This window comes from Labrus bergylta, chromosome 21, assembly GCF_963930695.1.
Source record: "Labrus bergylta chromosome 21, fLabBer1.1, whole genome shotgun sequence".
Classification (NCBI taxonomy): Eukaryota; Metazoa; Chordata; class Actinopteri; order Labriformes; family Labridae; genus Labrus; species Labrus bergylta.
The window spans coordinates 2,007,375-2,033,613 of record NC_089215.1 but is presented as its reverse complement, the minus strand read 5'-3'; the positions used below and the strand labels follow the sequence as shown (position 1 = coordinate 2,033,613).

Here is a 26,239-nt window from a genome sequence, read left to right as displayed (position 1 = left end):
CCCTGAAGTTTTGTGCTTTAAGTATGCAAATGAAACCGGTATCTCCTGCTGTCACGCCTGTCAACATTTGTTCAAAATGGATCACAAACCTGTCAAAGCTTTTTCTGTTCAACCACATTTCTTAGAGGGCCTTGTAATAATAATAATAATAATTATAATAATAATAATACATTTTATTTATAAGCACCTTTCAAGACACACAAGGACACTGTAAATGCATTGTAAATGCCTAACAGCATGTCAACATGACTTATGACATATGACGCATTGTCAGTACAAACTAAGAGCAAAGTGGACAAGGTTGTCAAACTAGGTACAACTAGGTCACCTGACAGACCAGTAAACATGGAGTTTAGAATACAGCAGCCCCTTTGTGCCCTCTTTGGTCTGAGTAAGGACTCTTGGCCTCTCCTTTTCCCAGAATTTAGATATCACAGGGCAGCTCCAAAGGCAATGTAAAGAAGACGCAACCTCTTTCCTGCACTTGATGCAAATAGGAGAAATGTTAAGATAGAACATTTTAAGTGATTGGGGTGTACGTTGCAGCCTATGAAGTATTCTGTACTGGCTCTCCGTTAACCTGTTGCACAGAAAGGTTTTCCCTATTGGCTCCACAGCATCAGACCATGCCTCCTCACCATATTTAGTAGCAAGGTCCCTCTCCCATGTTCTTTTAACTTTGTCAATGTTAAATGTATTGAGGGACTGTAATTTCCCATAAAAGTGGGATATAATCAGCCTTTTTGCATCATATGGTGTCAGTTCCTGAAGGAACATGGTAATGTAGTTCCCAAAGCTGCTGTAAATATTCTGTCCTGCACGTCTACTCTCTCTCTCCCTGCCAGTCTCTGGAGGAGGGCAGCGTCAACAGGATCTACAGTATCTCCTGGGCCCACTTCCTCTTTCTCTGGACTGAAGGTGTTCTTGAGGTAGAAGGCTCAAAGGAGGGCTCAAGTGAAGAGGATGATGGGCCAGGCAAACGACCCTGATCCTCACACACCGGACACACTGTCCCCCAGTTCTAGATTTACTTTGTTCCCACTTGTCTTGGGATCCAGGGTTCAAAGGGCTTTCTTAAAAAAGATGGTTGTAAAACTGACTCTGTGTCTTCTTTTAAATATTTAGGGTATTTACTTGGGGACACCCCGGGGCAGACCCAGAACACGCTGGAGGGATTATATATCCCATAGCAGAAGAAGAAAAATTCAAAAACTGACTTTGCAGCTATTTTAAGCCATTTTAATCAGACACAGCAATAAATAATTTTTTTAAAAAATAGACGTGCGGCTGAGTCCGCGCCCGCACATCAGAGAACAACACAGAGAGCATGACAGCTACTTTGTGGCTTATATTGTGTCATTTTAGTCAGATACAGCTATGAAACTCTGGATTTCACCATAATGAAGGCTGTCAGCGTTGTGTACCCGCGTGCTTGTGCTCGTGCATGAAGTGTACCGTGCCGAAGCACACCTCTCCGAAGTGTGCCAAAGCCAAGGAAGTGTACCGTGTCTGAGCACGATACGGAGCGGTCACACTGGCCAAACGAACTGGACTTTAGCCTTGAAGCATGCTTGGGCACGGTATAGATGGCCAGTGTGACCGCGCCCTCAGTGTCCATGGCACGGCAACCTGCGTGAGCATCAACTCAAGCTGTCCACCTGTGACTGCTCACCTCCTCACCTCTACTTACTTACCTCTGGACTCCATCAGTGACCATGGTGTGGCGGAACACTGCGTACCAGCGACTTGCTGGGACACAAAAAACACAGACAGAAGGGCGAGACACAAGCAGACCCTGCTGGTGGGAGGGCTCTCACAGAAGAATGTCCCTTAAGTTTTGTGCTTTAAGTATGCAAATGAAACCGGTATCTCCTGCTGTCACGCCTGTCAACATTTGTTCAAAATGGATCACAAACCTGTCAAAGCTTTTTCTGTTCAACCACATTTCTTAGAGGGCCTTGTAATAATAATAATAATAATTATAATAATAATAATACATTTTATTTATAAGCACCTTTCAAGACACACAAGGACACTGTAAATGCATTGTAAATGCCTAACAGCATGTCAACATGACTTATGACATATGACGCATTGTCAGTACAAACTAAGAGCAAAGTGGACAAGGTTGTCAAACTAGGTACAACTAGGTCACCTGACAGACCAGTAAACATGGAGTTTAGAATACAGCAGCCCCTTTGTGCCCTCTTTGGTCTGAGTAAGGACTCTTGGCCTCTCCTTTTCCCAGAATTTAGATATCACAGGGCAGCTCCAAAGGCAATGTAAAGAAGACGCAACCTCTTTCCTGCACTTGATGCAAATAGGAGAAATGTTAAGATAGAACATTTTAAGTGATTGGGGTGTACGTTGCAGCCTATGAAGTATTCTGTACTGGCTCTCCGTTAACCTGTTGCACAGAAAGGTTTTCCCTATTGGCTCCACAGCATCAGACCATGCCTCCTCACCATATTTAGTAGCAAGGTCCCTCTCCCATGTTCTTTTAACTTTGTCAATGTTAAATGTATTGAGGGACTGTAATTTCCCATAAAAGTGGGATATAATCAGCCTTTTTGCATCATATGGTGTCAGTTCTTGAAGGAACATGGTAATGTAGATCCCAAAGTTGCTGTAAATATTCTGTCCTGCACGTCTACTCTCTCTCTCCCTGCCAGTCTCTGGAGGAGGGCAGCGTCAACAGGATCTATAGTATCTCCTGGGCCCACTTCCTCTTTCTCTGGACTGAAGGTGTTTTTGAGGTAGAAGGCTCAAAGGAGGGCTCAAGTGAAGAGGATGATGGGCCAGGCAAACGACCCTGATCCTCACACACCGGACACACTGTCCCCCAGTTCTAGATTTACTTTGTTCCCACTTGTCTTGGGATCCAGGGTTCAAAGGGCTTTCTTAAAAAAGATGGTTGTAAAACTGACTCTGTGTCTTCTTTTAAATATTTAGGGTATTTACTTGGGGACACCCCGGGGCAGACCCAGAACACGCTGGAGGGATTATATATCCCATAGCAGAAGAAGAAAAATTCAAAAACTGACTTTGCAGCTATTTTAAGCCATTTTAATCAGACACAGCAATAAATAATTTTTAAAAAAAATAGACGTGCGGCTGAGTCCGCGCCCGCACATCAGAGAACAACACAGAGAGCATGACAGCTACTTTGTGGCTTATATTGTGTCATTTTAGTCAGATACAGCTATGAAACTCTGGATTTCACCATAATGAAGGCTGTCAGCGTTGTGTACCCGCGTGCTTGTGCTCGTGCATGAAGTGTACCGTGCCGAAGCACACCTCTCCGAAGTGTGCCAAAGCCAAGGAAGTGTACCGTGTCTGAGCACGATACGGAGCGGTCACACTGGCCAAACGAACTGGACTTTAGCCTTGAAGCATGCTTGGGCACGGTATAGATGGCCAGTGTGACCGCGCCCTCAGTGTCCATGGCACGGCAACCTGCGTGAGCATCAACTCAAGCTGTCCACCTGTGACTGCTCACCTCCTCACCTCTACTTACTTACCTCTGGACTCCATCAGTGACCATGGTGTGGCGGAACACTGCGTACCAGCGACTTGCTGGGACACAAAAAACACAGACAGAAGGGCGAGACACAAGCAGACCCTGCTGGTGGGAGGGCTCTCACAGAAGAATGTCCCTGAAGTTTTGTGCTTTAAGTATGCAAATGAAACCGGTATCTCCTGCTGTCACGCCTGTCAACATTTGTTCAAAATGGATCACAAACCTGTCAAAGCTTTTTCTGTTCAACCACATTTCTTAGAGGGCCTTGTAATAATAATAATAATTATAATAATAATAATACATTTTATTTATAAGCACCTTTCAAGACACACAAGGACACTGTAAATGCATTGTAAATGCCTAACAGCATGTCAACATGACTTATGACATATGACGCATTGTCAGTACAAACTAAGAGCAAAGTGGACAAGGTTGTCAAACTAGGTACAACTAGGTCACCTGACAGACCAGTAAACATGGAGTTTAGAATACAGCAGCCCCTTTGTGCCCTCTTTGGTCTGAGTAAGGACTCTTGGCCTCTCCTTTTCCCAGAATTTAGATATCACAGGGCAGCTCCAAAGGCAATGTAAAGAAGACTCAACCTCTTTCCTGCACTTGATGCAAATAGGAGAAATGTTAAGATAGAACATTTTAAGTGATTGGGGTGTACGTTGCAGCCTATGAAGTATTCTGTACTGGCTCTCCGTTAACCCGTTGCACAGAAAGGTTTTCCCTATTGGCTCCACAGCATCAGACCATGCCTCCTCACCATATTTAGTAGCAAGGTCCCTCTCCCATGTTCTTTTAACTTTGTCAATGTTAAATGTATTGAGGGACTGTAATTTCCCATAAAAGTGGGATATAATCAGCCTTTTTGCATCATATGGTGTCAGTTCCTGAAGGAACATGGTAATGTAGTTCCCAAAGCTGCTGTAAATATTCTGTCCTGCACGTCTACTCTCTCTCTCCCTGCCAGTCTCTGGAGGAGGGCAGCGTCAACAGGATCTACAGTATCTCCTGGGCCCACTTCCTCTTTCTCTGGACTGAAGGTGTTCTTGAGGTAGAAGGCTCAAAGGAGGGCTCAAGTGAAGAGGATGATGGGCCAGGCAAACGACCCTGATCCTCACACACCGGACACACTGTCCCCCAGTTCTAGATTTACTTTGTTCCCACTTGTCTTGGGATCCAGGGTTCAAAGGGCTTTCTTAAAAAAGATGGTTGTAAAACTGACTCTGTGTCTTCTTTTAAATATTTAGGGTATTTACTTGGGGACACCCCGGGGCAGACCCAGAACACGCTGGAGGGATTATATATCCCATCTAGCCTGGGAACGCCTCGGAATCCCCCAGGAGGAGCTGGAAAGCGTTGCTGGGGAGAGGGAAGTCTGCACTGACTTACTGCGCCTGATGCCACCATGACCTGATCTCGGATCAGCGGAAGAAAATGGATGGATGGATACTTGTTGACAGCTTGAATTTCAGGATGTTCAAGTCCGGAGCATGCACTTGTGCCGCTCCAGGCAAAAAAGCAATTTTAACCCTCCCCCCCCCCCCCCCCCCCCCCCTTTAAAAAAAACACATGAGGGACAAAATGCAAATCCTCGTGCAACGCAAGTGTGCTGAAACTGTCAGCATTTCTTCTGTATGCAGGAGTCAACATGCACACATTGACAAAGAATGGCAGTAAAAAAGAAGCTAGGACTAGGTAAACTAGTAAACCATATTTACTCTGGAGAAATTCATCAAACCTAAATAATCTATTTATTTGAAATGGGGCTCAACAGGGTGGTTCCTGAAGTAAAAATCCATAGAGGATTTAATAATTATCCATGATTTCATAACCATCACAGGTAGACTGACCACGAGCTGAGTGTGAAACGATGGTCAATGCTCCTAGGAGACACAAGTTCATCTGATATCAAGCTCGTTTAAAGAACAACATGGTTTATTCACAATATCGGGGAAAAGAACTACACTACCCACGACCATAGATCGATTAAATTACATTTAAGAAGAAGCGGTATCATTCGCAATGGATTGTCGGATGGGTAGTTCCTTGATTCTGGCAGAAAAATATCCACATAGTCTTGTTGTACCTTTTTTTGTTTGTTTGTTTTTTGTGTTTATGAAAAAGATTTAAAGCATCTTATTAAAAGCTGAATAAGCATGCTAACCATATGTTCAAATACAGTATGGAAGTTATTTAAAGCAGAAAAATAATTCCTAACTAATTACTGCTTGTTCTGTTGCATTCCTCTGCTGTGGGAAAATCATAACTGTTGGTATTTACAGTAAAAAAAAGTTCAAAGACTGGAGGTATTAAATTACTCTAAGCTTAAGACACAATAAAAGCCTGACATTTTTTTTTTTTTTTTAAGATTTATTTTTGTGCCTTTTGTGCCTTTATTGAATTGACAGGACAGTGGATAGAGTCAGAAATCAGGGAGAGAGAGAGAGTGGGAAATGACATGCGGGAGAGGAGCCACAGGTGGGATTCAAACCTGGGCCGCCCGCTTAGAGGACTACAGCCTCCATACATGGGGCACGCGCACTAACCACTGCGCCACCCGTGCCCCGACAATATTTATTTTTAATGAGAAATAATGGAATTTCAAATATGAAATTAAAAAAGCGATTAACCGTGATTAATCATTTGAATTGTTTAACAGCCCTTTTTAGACACAAAAGATATTCAAATATTCTCATTTGTTTTCTGGGTTTGGTTTTTACCCCCTAAATGCCCTGAAGTCACTGACTGCAGTCTTGCCTTCAGGGACACAGTTACATCACTGCTCTTGACGTTATTGAGACACACTTTTTTAATAATCCACCACAGAATGTCTTTGTCTGCACCTCTTCTTGCCCCCAGGGGTGTGAGCAGCAGTGAGGATGCAGATAAAAAGAGAGCAGAGAGAGCAGCAGACTCACCTTCATCTCCTCCACCCAGACGGCAAGACCACCTGTTCACTCCTCAGCTGTCTCTTCTTCTCTGCAGACAAACAGCAGAACATTTACAGGTATATGATGTGTGAAACTATAAATGTCTTAACACTACCTATGATTAATATTATAACCATTTGAGTCCTTGCTGAATTTCAAATTTGTCAAACATTTACCTCCGAGGGAGATCTTTATTTTCTAAGTTGTATAGTTCTGCATGATGATTGAATTATCCTATTATTCATACTTATTTTAACATTATTTCTTGTTCCTTTCTTTATTTTCTCTTACCTATCCCAACTACTGAGCCGTTTCTTTTCTCCTTATTTTGTTCTTTGAAGGTTTTTTTTCAACATCCCATGTTGTGGTGATTTACCTGTAAGCACTTTGAATCCCTGTTTTTTTTAGATTGAAAGGTAACTGTGGAAATGTCATGGAAACGTGCTGTGAAATGACTTGAAGTTGTTGAAGTTTGTACATGACTTTGTATCCATTAAAAAGACGTCCAACTTGGTGTTTTGCAGCCTTGTAAGCCAACGGACCTCGTCCAACATGATCCGGCTCCTGGTCTTCCTGTCGCTTCTCGCCGGGCTGGCAGGTAGGCAAACACACGGCAGCATTTTTACATCTGCACGGAAGACAACGTTATCCAGTCCAATCAAAATCTGAAATCATCTTTATTCACATCTGAAGGCTTTTTTACATTCAAAAACGCTTCATGCTTTACTTTTGGGTCTTGATTGTTTTTTTGACACTTTTTGTCTTCGTTCGTTCATTCTAAAATGTTCAGTTGTGATAGAAGATCTATTCAGCTGATCCGTGTTCAAATACATACACATCATGTTAGGACATTGGAGGTCTGTACTAAACCTCGCAAAAGATACACAGTTGTTGGCGTAATCCCCGGATATGGTTTGCTGCTGCTCTGAACGACACATAACGAGAACTTGGCGAGACTTGGCCAAAACCTGATGATGTAATATGATGGATTGATGTGACTGAATGTGCTGCCTTACTGTCTCATTAACACCTCGAATGTTTCTCTGCTGTTTTCAGTTGTAGATGCAATCTCATACAATACAGACCAATTTAAGGTTACAACTTCGAAGCCTTTCTACTACTTTGGAAAACAAAAATCCTCCATTTACGTGAGTAAGACTGAAGTCTGATGTTTAAGAATATCTGTCTTTTTTTCCCTCAGCTGGGATTATTCATGTAAATTCATTTTCTATGAAACACTCGATAACACTCACTAAAATATATCTGTGCTAAAAAACAATCCTGTCTACTGTAATACATAATATACATGACGAGATAAACCTCCATCGTTAAACAGCTCATTTGGTACAAATCCATTACATCATAGTAGGGGTGGGAGGTAAACCGGTATCAATACCGTCACCGGTTTAAGCACACGTTTGTTTGTAGTGCACATGAAGCAACACTGATCGCTCAGTTTACTAGCAACAGTTAAATAAAAGGAGCATTAAATAAACCACTCAAAGCAGAGCCGGGGGTCTCTCTCACGCTCACTGATCATAAGGCTCCGCCTCCTCCTTGTGTCAGAGCTTGTGTCAGTGTTTAATAGACATGAATGCATCTTTTGAGAATGTTGTTTGGTCAGTTTATGGAGGACTCCAGCATCCATTCATGAACTAAGAGGCCTGTTTGTATGAAAAATACAAAGGACCAAGTTTGACTTTGTTTTGTGTCGCTCTCATATCAACAGGTGAGCCTCAACACTACAAGGACTGCCATCTGTTTTGACGGATATATTTCCAGCAAAACTAATCAGGACTGCTTTTTCATAAATGTGCCGACGAATTCTTCAACTTCTGTTCTGGAGATAAACAAAAACTTAGCAGCAAATTTCAGACGTTATTTGCCTTCTAGTTTCAATGTGAATGCAGTAAATTTTATCATGAAATTATTTTTCAAATCAGGATCCAAAAACGTGAGTGTTGTTCTGATCCATCACAATTAGAATGACCTGTTTAAACACTTGACTTGAAAATGACTTCCTGTTTGTCTTCCCAGTTTGAAGTTTTAATTATCAGCGGTAATGGTCCTTCAATTGTGCTCTCCAATCCCATGAACTTGAGAACTCTAGTGAGTATATAAAATGTGCATATAATAATTAAATGAAAAAGTGTTTTGTTCTTGTTTTGAATTATATCTCCACTCAGACAGCAGCTTTCATGATGTTTAGAGGTAAAAATGTAAAATGCTTGAACTGGAATAATAACATGAACATGGCGGCGCTGTGTAACCACAAACAGTCGCTTTAAAATGTGGAGGTTCTTTCCTCGCCTCGTGCTTCTTCTATCCACCTGGTGCAGCAGCCAGAGCGCATGACTCAGAATAAGCCACAAAGTCAGTAAAGGAGTTGTCTTGTTCTCCGATGTGCGGACCGACATTGCACCTTTTTTTTGTCCCCCGGGTCTGCCTGTCTTGTAAACTAAGGACGCTTCATGATACCATAAAGACATGCATGTGTTGTATTAAGTATTAAGACGTCATGAACAAGAGGTAACCGTGCTTAGTCCTGGATAGTCCTGTACGGGACAACTTTGCCAGTGTGAATGCGCCCTTAAGGCTCCCACACACCAAGCAGACGGCAAAAAACTAGAGGCGACAAGGTGAGAAATATAAATAGAGAAATACAGGAAAAATGTATTGATTGATATTTTGATGTCTTCAAATTTAAGCTTCTTTGTCTTTGTCCGTTTTGATGATTTTTTCAATTTCTTTTTCCTGTCATGAGGCTCTCAATGTGTATGTGAGGCACTTTGCGTGTGTGTGTGTTTATTTGTCTGTGTGTGTGTGTGTGTGTGTGTGTGTGTGTGTGTGTGTATGTATATGTGTGTCTGAATGTTAACCTCCCTCAGAGGCATGTTAGCTTTGCAGCAGCTATGCCAGGTTCATAGAGAGCCATCATAGTGACTCTAAGAAGTGGACTGACCCTGATTTTGCTTCATAGTTCGGCCTCCCCCTGTCTCTGCTCTGTGATGGTAATGATGCTCTGTTTGTCCCTGTCCAGGAGTATGAACTTCTTGTAGGCGGCAGAACAATTGTTACCAAAACAATCTCGGGTGTAACTACGCAAGACACCAGCTCGTGCAGAAGCTCAAGTTTGTAACTTTTTATCATTGATTTCTTTTTGCTCAAATGTTGTAAAGAAATTAGTGACTATGACTTTTTAAACACATTCCCCTCTTTCATTTAGAAAACACAGTGCTGTTTAAGGGACAAAGGATCACTGACAAGTGCAGAGTAGAACACTGTAGAGATCCTGGATTAATTTCAACCAACGACTGTGGAAAATATGAGACCTGCCAAGAGAACAAGTAAATATGAGTGCTTCATATTAAGAACACAAACAAGTTGTGTGTCATGTGTGTTGTCTGTTTCACAGTGTTGTCTGTGTCATGTTTGTCTGTTTTACAGTGTCGTTGTATCATGTGTGTTCGCTGTTTTACAGAGTTGTTGTGTCACGTGTGTTGTCTGTTTTACAGTGTTGTCTGTTTTACAGTGTTGTTGTGTCATGTGTGTTGTCTGTTTTACAGTGCTGTTGTGTCACGTGTGTTGTCTGTTTTATAGTGTTGTTGTGTCATATTTGTCTGTTTTACAGTGTTGTTGTGTCATGTTTGTCTGTTTTACAGTGCTGTTGTGTCATGTGTGTTGTCTGTTTTATAGTGTTGTTGTGTCATGTTTGTCTGTTTTACTGTGTTGTTGTGTCGTGTGTTGTCGGTTTTACAGTGTTGTTGTGTCATGTGTGTTGTCTGTCTTATAGTGTTGTTGTGTCATGTTTGTCTGTTTTACAGGGTTGTTGTGTCATGTGTGTTCGCTGTTTTACAGTGTTGTTGTGTCATGTGTGTTGTCTGTTTTATAGTGTTGTTGTGTCATGTTTGTCTGTTTTACAGTGTTGTTGTGTCATGAGTGTTGTCTGTTTTACAGTGTTGTGTCGTGTGTTGTCGGTTTTACAGTGTTGTTGTGTCATGTGTGTTGTCTGTTTTATAGTGTTGTGTCATGTTTGTCTGTTTTAAAGTGTTGTTGTGTCATGTGTGTTGTCTGTTTTACAGTGTTGTTTTGTCGTGTGTTGTCTGTTTTACAGTGTTGTTGTGTCGTGTGTTGTCTGTTTTACAGTGTTGTTGTGTCATGTGTGTTGTCTGTTTTATAGTGTTGTTGTATCATGTTTGTCTGTTTTACAATGTTGTTGTGTCATGTGTGTTGTCTGTTTTACAGTGTTGTTGTGTCGTGTGTTGTCTGTTTTACAGTGTTGTTGTGTCATGTGTGGTGTCTGTTTTACAGTGTTGTTGTATCATGTGTGTTGTCTGTTTTACAGTGTTGTTGTATTGTGTGTTGTCTGTTTTACAGTGTTGTTGTATCATGTGTGTTGTCTTTTTTACAGTGTTGTCTGTTTTACAGTGTTGTTGTGTCATGTGTGTTGTCTGTTTTACAGTGTTGTCTGTTTTACAGTGTTGTTGTGTCATGTTTGTCTGTTTTACAGTGTCGTTGTATCGTGTGTTGTCTGTTTTACAGTGTTGTTGTATCGTGTGTTGTCTGTTTTACAGTGTTGTTGTATCGTGTGTGTTGTCTGTTTTACAGTGTTGTTGTATCGTGTGTGTTGTCTGTTTTACAGTGCTGTTGTCTTCTGATGACATTTTGGGTTTTGTTATTATTTTCCACAAAGTAAAAAAAAATAATAATAGAAGAATTTTTGAACATGATTTTTTTAGGGCATTTTATGGGGCTCCTGCAGACCCAAGTTAATTTCCTGCCTATGCCTAATGGTTAAGTCCGCCACTGGTGGTCAGTCTGTAGAACCGTCTGGCTCTAACGCCAGATTGTGCCTGTTAGCTTCGAGCTAATTTCAAACTAACTTTTACCTGCTGCCATCAATGTGCAGTGTAGATGTTTACTCTTGTATGTGCCACTGTGATAATGCTTCAGATTCAGAGGGTTGCAAAAGTTATTAGCATTAAAACAGTTGGTGTACAATCCTTATACTTTAGCTGGTTAGTTAGATTGATAGTAAGCTTAGATAAACTAGCTTTCACCTACACATATGGTTGGCACACACACACACACACACACACACCCTAGTGGACACTGGAGGAACTGCAGCTGTAAAGTTAGACATTTTAACATGGGGCTCTATGGGGACTGACTCACTGCAGGAGACAGACTCTAGTGGACACTGGAGGAACTGCAGCTGTAAAGTTAGACATTTTAACATGGGGCTCTATGGGGACTGACTCACTGCAGGAGACAGACTCTTGTGGACACTGGAGGAATTTCTTTCTTTCCCTCTTTGTTTCCATCAGATGCATATTTGACGCCATATGCACTTTCACCGGACCCTCCATCATTTCAGCCGATGGCTTGACTGGCAACATCACAGATCGGTGTGATTACCATTTTTTTTCGATTTCAAAACCCAATTTTATCCAAGTAGACGGAAACTATGGGACACGCCGACGCACAGATGTGAGCTTTTTGGACACGGTGGTCATAAGACTACCTGGGTCTGCTGCATATTACCTGGAGCAAGGTGGAAGAGTCAAGGTAAGAAACCTACAGCTATGGCTCTGTTGTTTTATCTTCACAGACTCACAGAAAAAGACAGAGTGTGTTTTAGAGTGTGTTAACTTATTTTTTCTTCACTTTGTATGCAGGCAGGAGATCGAGTTCTAAACCTAACTACTCCAAAAGTCTCCGGCTCCCTGAAAATCTCTAAGAATGAAAAAGGAGTCACCGCCTTCTTTCAAACAAATACTTTGAATGCCTCTGTCTACTTTGATGGCTACACTGCTCAGATCCACCTCCATGGTAAATAAACTTAACTTGTATTATAGATTAAAGTCAGCTCTTTAGGGAACAAGACACAAAGGAACTGAACTGCTTAAGATGATAAACTGATGTTCATAGCTGAACAGGTTGGAGTGAAAAAGTCTGGATATTCTCTTTTGACTTTCAAAGACCCTTTAAGAACATGGAAGGACCCAGAAGACAGAGATACAAGTTTATCTAAACCATTTTATCAGGTTAACCCTGATACACAGACAGACAGACAGACAGACAGACAGACAGACAGACAGACAGACAGACAGACAGAGCCAACATCACTCTTTGTAGTCCTCTGTCCATTAAGAAACTGTAAAGAGTCGATGAAGCATCCACAGCCAATCAGGAGGCAGCTAGTCTTTGTTGACTTCAGAGAGTTTAACCACAAGATATTATGTCCAATCAGAGAGCATTTTCCTCGAGCATCACACATTAAGGTCCTCTTCTAAATGTCGCTGTGTGAACACAGACCAAACTTGAGGTCATTATGCAACAATGGTACAAACTGGTCCGTGATTCAGACCAGAGCAAACGATCTACAGGTGTGAAAACTTAATAAAATAAAAATGGTCTGTGAGTGTGTCGCAGACTAATGGAACAAATGTGGGGCTTTAATTCTTATGATGATGGAGGTTTTGGTTACAGTAGTTTACTGATCTGATTAACAGTCTTTCCTCTACCTTTTCCAGGAGGTGACCAGACTTATTTAAGGATAAACAACCTCTGTAGTAATATCAATTATATTAACAATGAGAGGATCGCATCGGACGGCAGGTAAGGACTCTTCCATGATCTCCAAATCCCACAATCCTAACACTTTCCTGATTAAGGTTGTAAAAATTTGCATTACTTTGATACTTTTATTGCCACGTGTTACAAGCAGTACAATGTTCTTTATTTTTATGATCAATAGAATCAGAAAGAACAAAAGCTTTAAACAAAGGAGAGGAAGAGACTCTCATTATATGCAAGCAGACTCGCAGACATTGTCTAAACTGAACACATTTTGAATAGTATTACTCGTATTGTATTGAAGTCTAAAATTCTGATATAGTGACAACCTTAATCCTGATGTCTGTGTGTTGATATGAAAATGTGAGAGCAGCACAGCAGCCCTGAGTTCACTTTGTTTCTCGACTTCTAGCTGTCAGAATGTGCAAACAGACAAAGCAGACCCTTCGCTCAACTGCCCTAAGGCAAAGAAAAGGTGAGCAGAGATTTCAGATTGTCACATTTATCCTGCAGCTTTCCTTTGTTTAGGTTTAACACACCACTGATTCTGCCTCTTTACCTCTCTGGAACAGATGTGGTGTCCTGAGAGAAGACCCTTTCACCCGCTGCCACGCGATCATAGCGCCAGATAGTTACATAAAAGTCTGTGAAGAAACTTTGTGTTCATATCCTTCGGTTGACAATCTGCCCTGTCATTACCTGGAGGCCTATGCCAGAGCGTGCAGCCTGATGGGCGTCCCTGAACTGAGTGGCTGGGGGCAAAAGTCCAACTGCCGTAAGACCAAACCTATTTACCCGTTACTTGTTCACAAAAGATGCTACTCTACCGGGTGTCTGGCGTCTCCCTTTAACTCTTCCTTGGAAGCTTCCCTAGTGTGGGGCCTTTGAGATTTTCAGTGTCAGAGGCCCCATGACAGGTGGAGGCCTATGAGGCCTGTGTGGCCGGTCTATGAGGCATAGCAGATGATATGTATTTAATTAATGACGGTTGCTTTTAATGCTCACCTCAACCAAAAAGTCCTCAGACTTCCAACAGTAGGGAAAATGAGTTTGATATGAATTAGTGGTTTTAAAAGGCAGAACTTGGACGTTACTTTGCGTGTTTTGATGCACTGGGAATCATTTAAACATGACAGGCCCTCACCAAAGCTGCACTGAGAGAAAAGATTTATGAGAATGGATGACGACGCACTACAACAAGAGCCTACCAGAACACAAAAAACTAAACTCCTCAAAAAAAGTTTGGAAATGTTATTTTGGTCATTTATTTGGCCCCTTTAATAATACTAATTGGTGTTATATTTTATTTCGTTGGAAAGCCTGATTAGTCATCTTTACAACGAGGTATAACTTGTTCTTGGAATGTGCCACACAGCTAAACGTGTGGGTAGCGCCGCTAAACAATTTGCCAAATTCCCCTGCAATCTTTTCCTGTTAGTGTTCACTCCTGTTTTGAGTTTCTTGGTGGAGTGGATGATTGCACTCTCCCACAGGAATAAGGAACAAACAACACATATTGGCCATTTTGACACTTTATTCATCATTCATTTTTCATTGAAACTCAAAACAGGAGTGAATACCAACAGAAGAACATTGCAGAGGATCATGGAACATTTTTTTTAGAGAGCTACCCACACGTTTAGCTGTGTTGCTCATTTCATGAATGCACGATCCTTACAAGTTGTACCTCGTTGTAAAGGTGACTAATCAGGCTTTCCAACGATATAACATACAACACTAATTAGTATTATTAAAGGGGCGAAATAAGTGACCAAAATAATGTTTCCAAACTTTTTGGGGGGGGTTTATTTTAAGTTTAGAGAAAGACAAACAGGCAAAATGCTTTGGTCTCTTGTATTTGTGAGTTAAACAAATAGTGCACAGTTTTCACTTTGATGGAAGAGAATTTAAACTTTTCAAAGCGGTTTGATTTGCACCATTTGCCTCACGTCCAGTAGCTCTCTCAAAACCTCTTCCTCCTAATGACTGCACGAGATAGGTGCTGGGTAGTATTCCACCTGATGGAGTCCACCTGATGAACAGTTTTCAAGAAGACCTCCAATTTTGCATTTCACTTAATCACAAAAGTCTGTTGTTATCCCTTACATGTCTTTTGTTCTGTTTCTCTCTCAGCCACCACCCATGAGGCCCTCTGTCAGGACAAGTTCTGTGCTTCTCACGAGTTCTGTGGTGAGACGGAGGCTAACGGCTTGGGTTGCTTATGTCAGTCTGCTTTCGCAGCCCCGTACAGACAAAATAAAACTTTCGGTAAGACAGCAGTGAAGGTTTGACTTGTGCAGGGTATTGATCCTCAGAGGCTGAAGGATCGTGTGTTACAAGTCATGTCACACACAGGCACTCTGATGTTTTCCGAGGAACAGACCTGACTTCTTGAAATCAGAGATGATGACCTTTGTGTCTTCTGCTGCTTATCATCTGGTATTTGGTCTCAACCTGTATGTTTACTCCAGCAGAAGCTCTGATTTGAAGAAAGACAGGAAATGTGGACTTGTTGTGTTTCAAATGTATTTGGAGTTTCTCCTGTGGAACTTGATCAGTGTAACATGTCTGTGCTGCTGAATTCACAGGGAATGCCACCACCTGCTATAGGAACTCTGCTTCAGCTTCTTTAATAAACTGTCTCCTGATGGAAAGAGGCTTCGACTACACAACCTTACACCTCAAAGACCCAAAATGCATTGGTGAATTGCAAGACGGCGTGTTGACCTTCAGTTTCAACAACACTGAAATGTGCAAGACAGAGGTCATGGTGGGTTCACTTCAGCAGAGGTTCTCTCTCTAGTTTGGGGTCTTCCTGTGGGGTTGGCTTTAGTGTTGACCTTTTGCTTCTTATTTTGGTTAAGTGATCTTTTGAGCTTTTTCTAGTCAGCCATTATCAACCTAACATCTAATTCCCTGTGACCCTGCAGGATAGCGATACACAGGTTATCTACACGAACACCATTACTTCGTCAGAAAGCAACGACCCGATTATCCGTCAGGACGAAATAGCACTTAACTTTTCTTGCAGCTATGCTCAGCCACCAATCAAGACTCTGTCTTTCAAGATCCAGAGCAGGTGAGAGGTGGCTGATACTGTTGGATTAGAATACTTGATTAGATGTTTCTGAGTATAAACAGTTGTGTGTGTTTGTGCTTTGCAGCTCTGTGGTATCAGAGATTAAATCTGGAATTTGGCAGTACAGTCTGACCATGAAGGCCTACAGCGATGCTGGCCTCCAACAAACTGCAACATTGGTTACATTGAACCAGAAGATTTGGGTGGAGCTGAAGACTGCAGGACTGGATAGTAATTTGGTTGCAGTGGTGATTGACTCCTGCTGGGCAAACAAAAACAAAGAATCTGATAAGTTACCGAAATACAACCTCATCAAAGCAGGGTGAGTCACATGCGGAGGTGGAGGTTGTCTGCTGCGTTTCAAAATGAATCAGAACAACATTTCTTTAATAAATGTGTCTGTTTGTGAGCAGCTGTGCAAACCCCAAAGACAAGTCAGTGAAAGTAGAGGGAAACGGTGAAGGAACGTCCAGCGTCTTCTCCTTCAACATGTTCCAGTTCGCCAAGAGCGCTGCTGACGTCTTCCTGCATTGCAAAGTCAACCTATGTGGCAAAAAGGACAAGAGCTGTGCCCCGGTACTAATCTCCTCTACACACATAACACACACACACACTCATGAAACCAGCTGATTGTCCCCGGAAAATAGTTAGATAAACTGTACGACCTTTCCTGTCATCACACTGTAACCATGTACAAGCTCCAGGGTAGTTCCAGTCTCCCCTTCTTGTTAAGATGAGAAAAGCAGTAAACAGTTATTAGACTGGTGCTGAGCCTCTATCACACCAAAGAGCTCTGTTAACTGCTTAATATGTACTGCATCACCGTGGAGAACTTTGTGCAGCAGTCACCAAATTTTTTCTTCACCCGGAAGCTCTTAATGGCATTTCACTTGTAGGAATCTAAAAAAATCCTTTGCACATCTATTTCATAAGACAGGTCTGCTCACTTTCTCAGTATTGAACATATAGACGGTCTGACAGAACAACCCTGACACAAAAGGTGAAATGAAAGAATCAATGTTTCTAATTCGGTGTCTTAAACTTCCAGGTATGTACGTCAAAACGTCGCAGATCTGCCAGGAATATGTACCTAGGAGCCCCAGCCTTGATCACCATGGCGTGGACCAGTTAGGTAAGACACAACTTTGCTATTTACTGACCCCTAACCCTAACCCAAGGGGGTAAGATTAAGAGTTGGGTCTGAAATTAGTGTTTGAATTATAAAGTCAACTGTTCTGATGAACAACGGTGGAGATTTTCTGATCAGGTCTGTGTGTCAAACCAAACAACAAAGTGAAGAGAGTCTACGAGTCAAACATGGTTTCAGTTAGAGGAAAATTTAATCAAACACAGTTTGTCTTCTTCCTTGTCTTCTCAGGTTGTTTTCACTGCGACTTGGACAGACTCAAAGGCTCACGACTTTCGCACTGAGTCCTGACTGTGATTCGGTCTCCATCGAGAGTGTGGGTCAAAATCCTACGCTGGGGATCAATGAGCTCAGTTCTCACAAGAATCTTTCTTTTGATTTTACTGTATACTGAATTTATCACTTAAAGAAAGAATGTGCAACATTTTACTCATAAATACAGCAGAACTCAAGTCTCTCCTGGTTAAATGTGTCTCTGAGTCATGACTGTCTACAATGAGGGAGAAGCTCGAGTCCTGCTGGCTGTGTTGTTGTCAGAGCCGTGTTTACATGGACGGGACAGCCAGCTCCTCCCCTTGTGTATAAAAGCTGTTTTAGTCAAGAACTAGAGTCATTCTGTGTCAATTTACATGTGAAGGTAAGAGCTAACTAAAGAGTGCCAACATTAGCATGCTAACACAACAATGCAGCTCGAGACAAGGACAATTTTGACTGCTGCTTGCGCTTAGTGCTTCATTATGATGCGTTCCTATTTGATAACGCCTTCGTGTTAACCAGAATGGATTGGTGTTTGAGGTGTGTCTCTGGAGGAGAGCGGAGGCTTCAGTATGGAGGAGGTGTGGCCAAAAAGCAGTTTGTTTTGGTTTCATACTGGTGCTCAAGGACGACATCTACTGGATCAAAAAGTCACACATTATTTCTTTAACATGATGTCTGTTCAGAGGAACATTGTTAATGAAGAGAAAAACCATCTAAAATGGGAAATAGTGACCAAATCTGTGCATCGTCATAAATCGTTGAATTATATTCCAACTCTGTCAAAACTAATGCCTTATGATACTGACTTAAATTTGTGGTGTTTCTATCTTTCTTTTCTTTCCATTGTAAGCATACAAAAGATTTAAAAAAAAAATAAAAAAAGGGTGTGGGAAAATAAAAATTGTGTGTATTTCATCATTTTTATATTAAGGTGACATCATTACAGCTTATGAGAAAACAGCAAAGTCAGCACACTGGAAGCCTTTATCACTGCTCTACCGTTATTATCAAACGTTAAAGGACAATTTGTTGAAACGTGTTGATCTATACGCTGCTTCTCTATACCCAAGCAGATTAGAAAACATTAAATGACATTGGGCCTCATTCATTAACAGTGCATACACATAAATCTGTTCTTACACAGTTTGTACAAACGTTTCAGTACAACTCTGAGATTCATAAATATGTTTTTACTTGAATTTATTCTTACTGTGAACAAAGTTAGAACTTCCTCAGCCCATGTGTAGGCACAAATGATGAAGAACATGCTTTTTCAGAAAATGCTAACAAACATTCTTTTATTATTTATATATATATAACTCGGGGCACCAGCCTTGTTAAGTAAGGAAACTAATATTACTTGTAGTAATTAATGAATCTATAAATCGGTCTCATATCACTGGGATGAATTCTCAAGCAGTAAAAACCAGAAAAAGTAAAAGTTACACAGACAAAGTATTGAAAGTTTATATAAAAGTTTAATAAAGAAAAATGATGAACAGAAGAATTTAAAGGAAATGCATAAGTAATATCAGTATAATTACGACAGTGATATACTTGAATAATAATATTGAGTTGTTTTAAGTTGCCATGGTGAGATCCTTATGTCAAGTTTGGAGATTAACTATATTGTTTGGGGAATTTAACGAAGTGGGATTTTGAGAAATAAAAATAAAAAGGTAACTTAATAAATTTGGTGAAAGCTGACTCTGAGGCTTTGATTCGGATACCACAAGCTTGACTCAACAACCCAATCTCATCATCAGAACGCTTCCTTACTTATGCGTAGTGTTCAACTGAACGTGGTTTCGAGAAACAAAAGAGTTAACAAGAAACGTCTAAGAGATTTTAGAAGAAGTTACGAGGAAAATTTAAAAGAAAAGAAGCGAAAGAAGAAGAAGAAGAAGAAGAAGAAGAAGAAGAAGAAAAAAAATGTGCGCTCCTGAGAGACGAGCTACTTTATTCTGAGGATGACTTTATGAGGGGGCGGGGCCTAATATCTAGCCCGCCTCCGATGTTTCGCTTTTAATTTAATCCACTCTGAGTTCTTTAATTATTAAGAGCATAAATAAGAACTTTGATCATATGAACATCACCATGTCAATATTCGTATGTAGGATTATTTCCGGCAGTAAACATTTCAAACAATTATGCAATGAAATAGACATTACGTCCAACCTGAAGACAGTTAGACGAAACCAGCATGATACCATTCAACATTCAAAAACACATTAATATAGTATGAAGAGTATAAATTCATATCTTGAAATACTAAGTTTATAACTTGGACAAAATAACATATCAACTATTGTAATACCTGTGTCCTGAACCTCAGGTCGGTACAGCGCTTGCATGAAAGTGTTAGTCTTGATGTCATGGATACATATATCCGATTCAGGGATTGAACTGAAATTCTTCTATATCAGAAATGGATTATGTTGGTGAAGGCAGTTCGTTCAACGGGTCTAAAAGCTATTAAGTCCGTTTGAGATAGTCCAGATCACATCAAAGACCTCCCCTGCCGTGTTGATTAACTCGGCAGACGGCTGTCTTCCTGGGATTGTGTATTGTAAGAGTCGCTTCACACGTATCCAAGTGGTCTGGTTCGCTAACTTGGATTAAAGGCTTATTGTTTTTTTTATGACGTCCTGAATATCATCGTCCCACTTCACTGCGCTGCCAAACCTAGCTTACGTACAGTGAGATAAAGTTGTGTTTTGACAGACTGCCACTACTGCGTCACGACACCGTAACGTGACATGCAGTTCAAAGCTGATCACTATACAATGTGTTTCTTATTGCACTTCGATCACTATGGGACACACCAGCATGGATAAGATTATTGCACTGCAAAAAAGCCCAGCAAACACCACAAACCTTTGCATTCTTGCACATGTTGATCATGTTGAGTTAAAGGTCCCATATTCTTCTTTTTCTGGTTTTATCTGCTCTTTAGTGTGTTTTCCAAGTGTCCTGTGCATGTTTAGACACATCTATGTGCAAAAATTCAAAGTCCGCGGAAATGCGGCTTCTCCTACGTCCTCCTGTTAGCTGTAGCATTAGCCGCATGTAACGCTCGGTTCGAGCCCCCCTCGATAAAAATGTGTCAGTGTGACGTCATTGTCAGTGTGAGATCACTGATCTAAGCTCATTGGCTCGTTGTGGCCCAGCAGCTCATGTTGAAATTTCCGAGACGTGTGCTGAGCAACTGACCAATAACGACAGAGCGGATCAGCAGACCAATCAGAGCAGACTTGGCCCACGTGGGGTCTAACAGTGTGGGCTCAACAGAGTGTAGCTGACACTCAGAACGGAGAGGGAGCAAGGAGGAGCAGTTCATGAAAACAGACACTTTTTTATGACTTTATCTATTGTGAACATACAAAAGTAGGTACATAGATTAAATATACGAACCCCAAAAAGGGCAGAATATGGGCTCTTTAATACGCAGACAGCAGCAGCGAGCCCCTGGTGGCCGTCATATTGCTTTGTTTAATAGTCCTACTGTGTATCTATAACTCAAATAAAGACCACAATCAGAATCGTTTTTTATTGCCAAGTACATTTACACGCACAAGGAATCTGTCTAGATGTATTGGTACAAAAAGGAAATAAAGCAAAAAAAAGAACTTAAATAAAATATAAGAAGTAATTACAAATATATATATACATATATATATATATATATATAAATAAGAGTGTAAGAAATATATAAACAAAATGTATAAATGGTGCAGTATTAAAAGTCCAGTGAGCTTTAATATGACGCATAAAAACATTCTTGCTATTTTGCTTTATTTCCTTTGTTAACTGTTTTTAGCACCAAGACAAATTCCTTGTATGTGTAAATGTACTTGGCAATAAAAAACTATTCTGATTCTGGTCTTTATTTATGGATCGTGATTTTGTATGTTTAAATTCAACACATATACAACACATTATATATTCCTATGAATAGCTTGAACTATAAATGACCATATCATCAGATGCAGCATCAGTTGTTGAATCAGACATTGCTGACTCAGTGTTTCTCATATAGTCAGTAGACTGTTTTAAATGAAACCAGGAAATCATTTGGCCCCATCTGCATCTTTACAGGTAAAACTACGCTGGCTGATTGCTTAGTAGCAAGCAATGGTATCAGACTAGATGTTTTTGACAGTTGTGTTGTTAAATTTTTTGTAGTTTTTCATGATTTGTGCATTTAAGTGATGTGTTGATGTGTCAGTTAAGGTATCTGGACAGCAGGGAGGATGAACAGATCAGAGGGATCACCATGAAGTCCAGTGCTATCTCTCTGCATTATAAAAAAGGTAAGGCTACTGGTTTTAGCCTTCAAAGTAACTGCAGAACTTATTTGTTGAAGAAATAGTATATTTAATAATACTATTTATTTTATTTACTGACATTAAGTATAACTCTGGATTATGACCCTATCCTTTATTATGCTCTAATTTAGGAGTGTCAAATTGACGGCCCACGGGCCACATCCAGCCAACAGCAGGTTTCCTCCGGCCCATGAGACATTTTGGGGTGAAGGGGGACAATTTTGAAATTTGAAAACTTATGAGATTTTCATAAATTAAATATGTCAAATACATATTTTCATCCAGTCATAACAAAAAGGATATATGTTCAGCAAAGAAAGCGGGTATGATACCAAAATTAATCAAATGTAGCACTTTCAACTGTCATCTCAGCAGGAAGTACCATCGTAAAAAATACAAGTTGCCAGGTCACAATCTGCTCCTGCATTATGTTAGATCAGCAAACAGGCTCTCCACAAAGAGAGAGGTTGAATGCAGGATTTTAGAGAGGTGAAAGGAATGGTCTTTTTTTTCGTCTTAGTTGCCAGGACTTTATCAGAACTACTGGACTTAACCCCAGGCACACAGCTACATGCTCATCCACAGGTAATCATCCACTCATCCACTTTTTACCTGTGTCTCCTGTCTTGACTGATGTGAAAAAAAAGTTTAGCTGATGAAAACAATGATTCCTTCATGGAGTTAACCAGAAAAAGCAGAATTGTCTAGTTAAAAAAAAAAAAAAAACCTCCTGTTTGTCATGCTTAATGGCCCAGACCATCTCCACACATCCAGACATCTGATTGTATTTGCTGATGGTTACATTATAAATCACCCAGAGGTGACATTTCTTTAATCCCTCTTTGTGTGCTCGTTCTCAGGGGATCAGGAGTACTTACTAAATCTTATCGACTCTCCTGGTCATGTCGACTTCTCCTCAGAAGTTTCCACTGCTTTCCGGCTGTGTGATGGTGCTATTGTTGTTGTTGATGCTGTCGAGGTCCACAGGTAAATATCCCCTTTGACTAAATGTCTCATTCTCTAAGATGAGATATCTTTATGATTGTGTTTATTTTGGAAGCTATTTTAGATTTATCCTTTGTCTTGTCATTTTTTACCTTTATAGTTATTCTAGTTTTAATCAATGACAACTCCTAACATTTTAGTCCAGTTTACGTCAATAAAAAGTCATTACTTTTAGTAATTAAGTCAAAACTTTTTTTTCTTCATAAATAAATTCAATTAGCCCTAACAGAGGTATCAGAAATTGGTTTGAAGACTACAGGTTGAATACGCTGTCCTTATAAACTCATAAACACATGAAAAACCATAAACACCCAAAGCATAAAATCTAATATTGAAATGAATACGCCTCTAAAATGAATAGTCATATTGATATAACACTCACATGTACTGTATGACTACTTTCACATCATACTGATGTACTTTAACCTTGTAGTGCAGTAACAGCTTTTTATCCATTTATCCATCTTATAAGGTTACTAATATTATATAAATAACCTCATTGGGTATTAGCTCAACGGTCATTGTTGTCAGCTCGAGCTCTCTCTGTCGCTCTGCTCAGCACACACACACACACACACACACACACACACACACACACACACACACACACACACACACACACACACACACACACACACACACACACACACACACACACACACCCTCTCTTCTGCCTGTATTATGATCAGTGGATTAGAATCACAGTGGGGGAGTATATCATTGATTTTGAATTGTAGACAGTCCACCATGAACATTTGAGTCTCATCTTGTCTCCTGAATGAAAAAGTAAACAACAACCAGAGGTTTATTATCAAAGATCTATTTTTTTAAGTGTGTGAATCTTTTAGTATTTCACGATTCAATTCATAATCGATTTTTGGTTCACAACACTTTTTCTATATCTCAGGATCTACTCTGCTGTGCACAAAAAAGCTGCAAATTATTGTCAAACATTAAAAGCACAATAAAATGTGTTCAAGATAATACAGCTTAAATAGTTGTAACATTTTTATCATTTGATTGCAATAATTTAAATACACAGAGAAAAACCTCAGCCTGAAAACGCCATGCTGTGGTATGTAACGGCAGCAGCGTCTCAATTATGCCTACATTTTACATGCAGGGACACAGAATTTGCATGCACAGCTGTCATGTTCAGTGACCGCTGAAGGTGACATCACACTCTCTTTGGCATCACAAGTCCATATTTTGTAGTGCAAGCAATATATTGTTTAGCCCTAGTTTGTATGAGATAAACATTCACTATATTAAACATGGGAATCCGCTTGTTAAACTACTGTGTTCAGTTCACTGTACTTAATTGATCATTATATCGAACATGTAAAAATATGATGTCATATTTTGCTTGTGTGTAGACCCAGGTTGTGCTCCGTCAGGCGGGGCTGGAGAACATCAGGCCAGTCCTGGTTATCAATAAGAGAGACTGACTTATCATGGAGCTGAAACTCACCTCCCAGGAAGCTTACATCTTTGAAGATCCGGATAGTAAACAGATTTCTGTGACTGACGGACAAGTTTATTAAATGAGCGACCTGACGTGAGGTCAGAGAGGTTTTAGAGGTCAAATTGAGGTCATGGTGGATTTAAAGGTTTATTGATTTTTCTCCTGAAAATTGGAATCATGTTGATGTGAAGCGAGAAAAAGCTTCAAAAGTGATGCTGCCTACAAAACACAATAAATAACAACAACAGTCAGGTTTATGTGTCGATCCTGAGTCAGTTGTTTCCTCTTTGACAACCGATTCCTCATTTATTTATTTGTCTGTATGTTAATTTATTTGGATAAATAATACATGCTTTTGAAAAATGGAGAGAGGTTAGAACACAGAAAGGTTTACAGACCCATGCAGAGCTGGATAAACACTGAAGCTTCAGAGTCCACCACATGGTGACCTGAGTGAGCATCCACTCTAGAGAGGAGGGGGGGGACAGCTCTCTATGATGTTTAGAATCTAGACTGCAGTATCCATTTTAACCACTAAGTGTCAGAGTTATATACTGCTCCTTTAAACTTAACATTGAAGTTTTCGTTGTTGTTACTGTTTGATTTTGATTTTGATATACTGTTAATATATATATATATATATATATATATAAATATATATATATATATATATATATATATATATATATATAAATATTTGTAGGTCTATAATAGAAGTTTTATTTTTATGGTTTGTCATCTTTGTCGAGCTTGTAGCCCGTGTTCTTTTAAAAAAGAATGTGCAACTTTTTCATCCAGTAGATGTCGCCCTTGAGCACCAGCATGAAACCAAAACAAACTGCTGTTTGGCCACGCCTCCTCTGTACTGAAGCTTCCACCCTCCTCCAGAGACACACCTCCAACCCCCCCTCTCCACTCACATTCACAAAAAGGAGTTTAGCTCAAGCGGTGGACCTGCATTGATGAGTTAGCATGCTATTGGTTAGCTCGTACCTACAATCGACACAGAAAGAGCGTGATCTAAAAACTCTTACTAACATCCAAATAATCAGTGAGTATGTTCTTCTTCTTCTCTCTAGTTCTTGACTAAAACAGCTTTTATACACAAGGGGAGGAGCCGGCCGTCCCGTCCATGTAAACACGGCTCTGACAACAACACAGCCAGCGGGACATTTACACAGGATACACTGGATTTATGATTTATTTATGTGGAACATGTCGCACATTCTTCCTTAATATTTTGCCAATAAAGCAGAATCAGATTCACGGGTCAAAAGATTGTAAATGTTGTTTGTTGTTTCGAGCGGAAAGTTTGCTGAGCTGTTTTTAATAAAAAGCACCCGTCTTCCCATGATTCATTGGGGCGTTTGTGACTGTTAAACTAATGAGAGTAAGATCATTGTGGCTAAAGTCTAATCAGGAACTCGAGATGAGTATGGCATGAATGTTTCCCCCTCAAGTGAACTCTGCAGGCGGCCGGTGACTAAACCCAACTTCACATCTGATTCCAGCGCTGCGGAGAACGCTTGATCTCAACGCACATCAGGACGCTAAACGCCGTCACTGTCACTTTCCACAGCTTGTGTTTGACCCTCTGCTTCTCTGTGACATCACAGTTTCTGGTCATGGGAACAACACTGTGAAAGCTCACTCGGGCAAATTGATCTTATTTAAAAGCTTGATGTTCCCCCCCTCAGAGACACACACACAGAGAAGCTTAAAAGGAATCACACGATGCTCAAAATGTATTTCTTGTTTGCTGCCGTCTCGGGGGAGCGTGGAGACAAACGGCTGCGTGATCCTTGAGAGCGAGGATCCCAGAACGCCGCCTCGCTGTGGAGATGTGTTTTTCTTCTTCAACCCTGCTCTGTTGTCGCCATAAATAAACATCTCAGCGGTTTGATGCATTTTTCATTCAG

At 40.5% G+C, this 26,239-nt stretch overlaps 1 protein-coding gene across 1 annotated transcript; it reads left to right on the top strand.

The window, feature by feature from the left end:
• The first annotated feature begins 6,403 nt into the window (after window positions 1-6,403).
• Window positions 6,404-18,423, top strand: LOC109996413 (uncharacterized). The gene is made up of 19 exons (XM_065949956.1): window positions 6,404-6,536; window positions 6,984-7,057; window positions 7,516-7,607; window positions 8,189-8,413; window positions 8,497-8,568; window positions 9,500-9,590; window positions 9,686-9,806; window positions 11,787-12,027; window positions 12,138-12,291; window positions 12,996-13,080; window positions 13,451-13,513; window positions 13,611-13,813; window positions 15,172-15,306; window positions 15,627-15,808; window positions 15,969-16,117; window positions 16,203-16,439; window positions 16,531-16,693; window positions 17,166-17,249; window positions 17,496-18,423. Exons 1-18 carry the CDS (start codon window positions 6,409-6,411, stop codon window positions 17,247-17,249), a joined length of 2,499 nt encoding a protein of 832 aa, XP_065806028.1. The 5' UTR covers window positions 6,404-6,408; the 3' UTR covers window positions 17,496-18,423.
• The last annotated feature ends 7,816 nt before the right edge of the window (window positions 18,424-26,239 follow it).

Excerpts from the sequence above, each read along its gene's own strand:
- LOC109996413 (XM_065949956.1), top strand. The coding sequence starts at position 6,409 with ATGCAGATAAAAAGAGAGCAGAGAGAGCAGCAGACTCACCTTCATCTC. Across the intron at positions 9,591-9,685 it reads CAGCTCGTGCAGAAGCTCAA|AAAACACAGTGCTGTTTAAG; the intron begins GTTTGTAACTTT and ends TCTTTCATTTAG. Across the intron at positions 15,307-15,626 it reads CAGACAAAATAAAACTTTCG|GGAATGCCACCACCTGCTAT; the intron begins GTAAGACAGCAG and ends CTGAATTCACAG.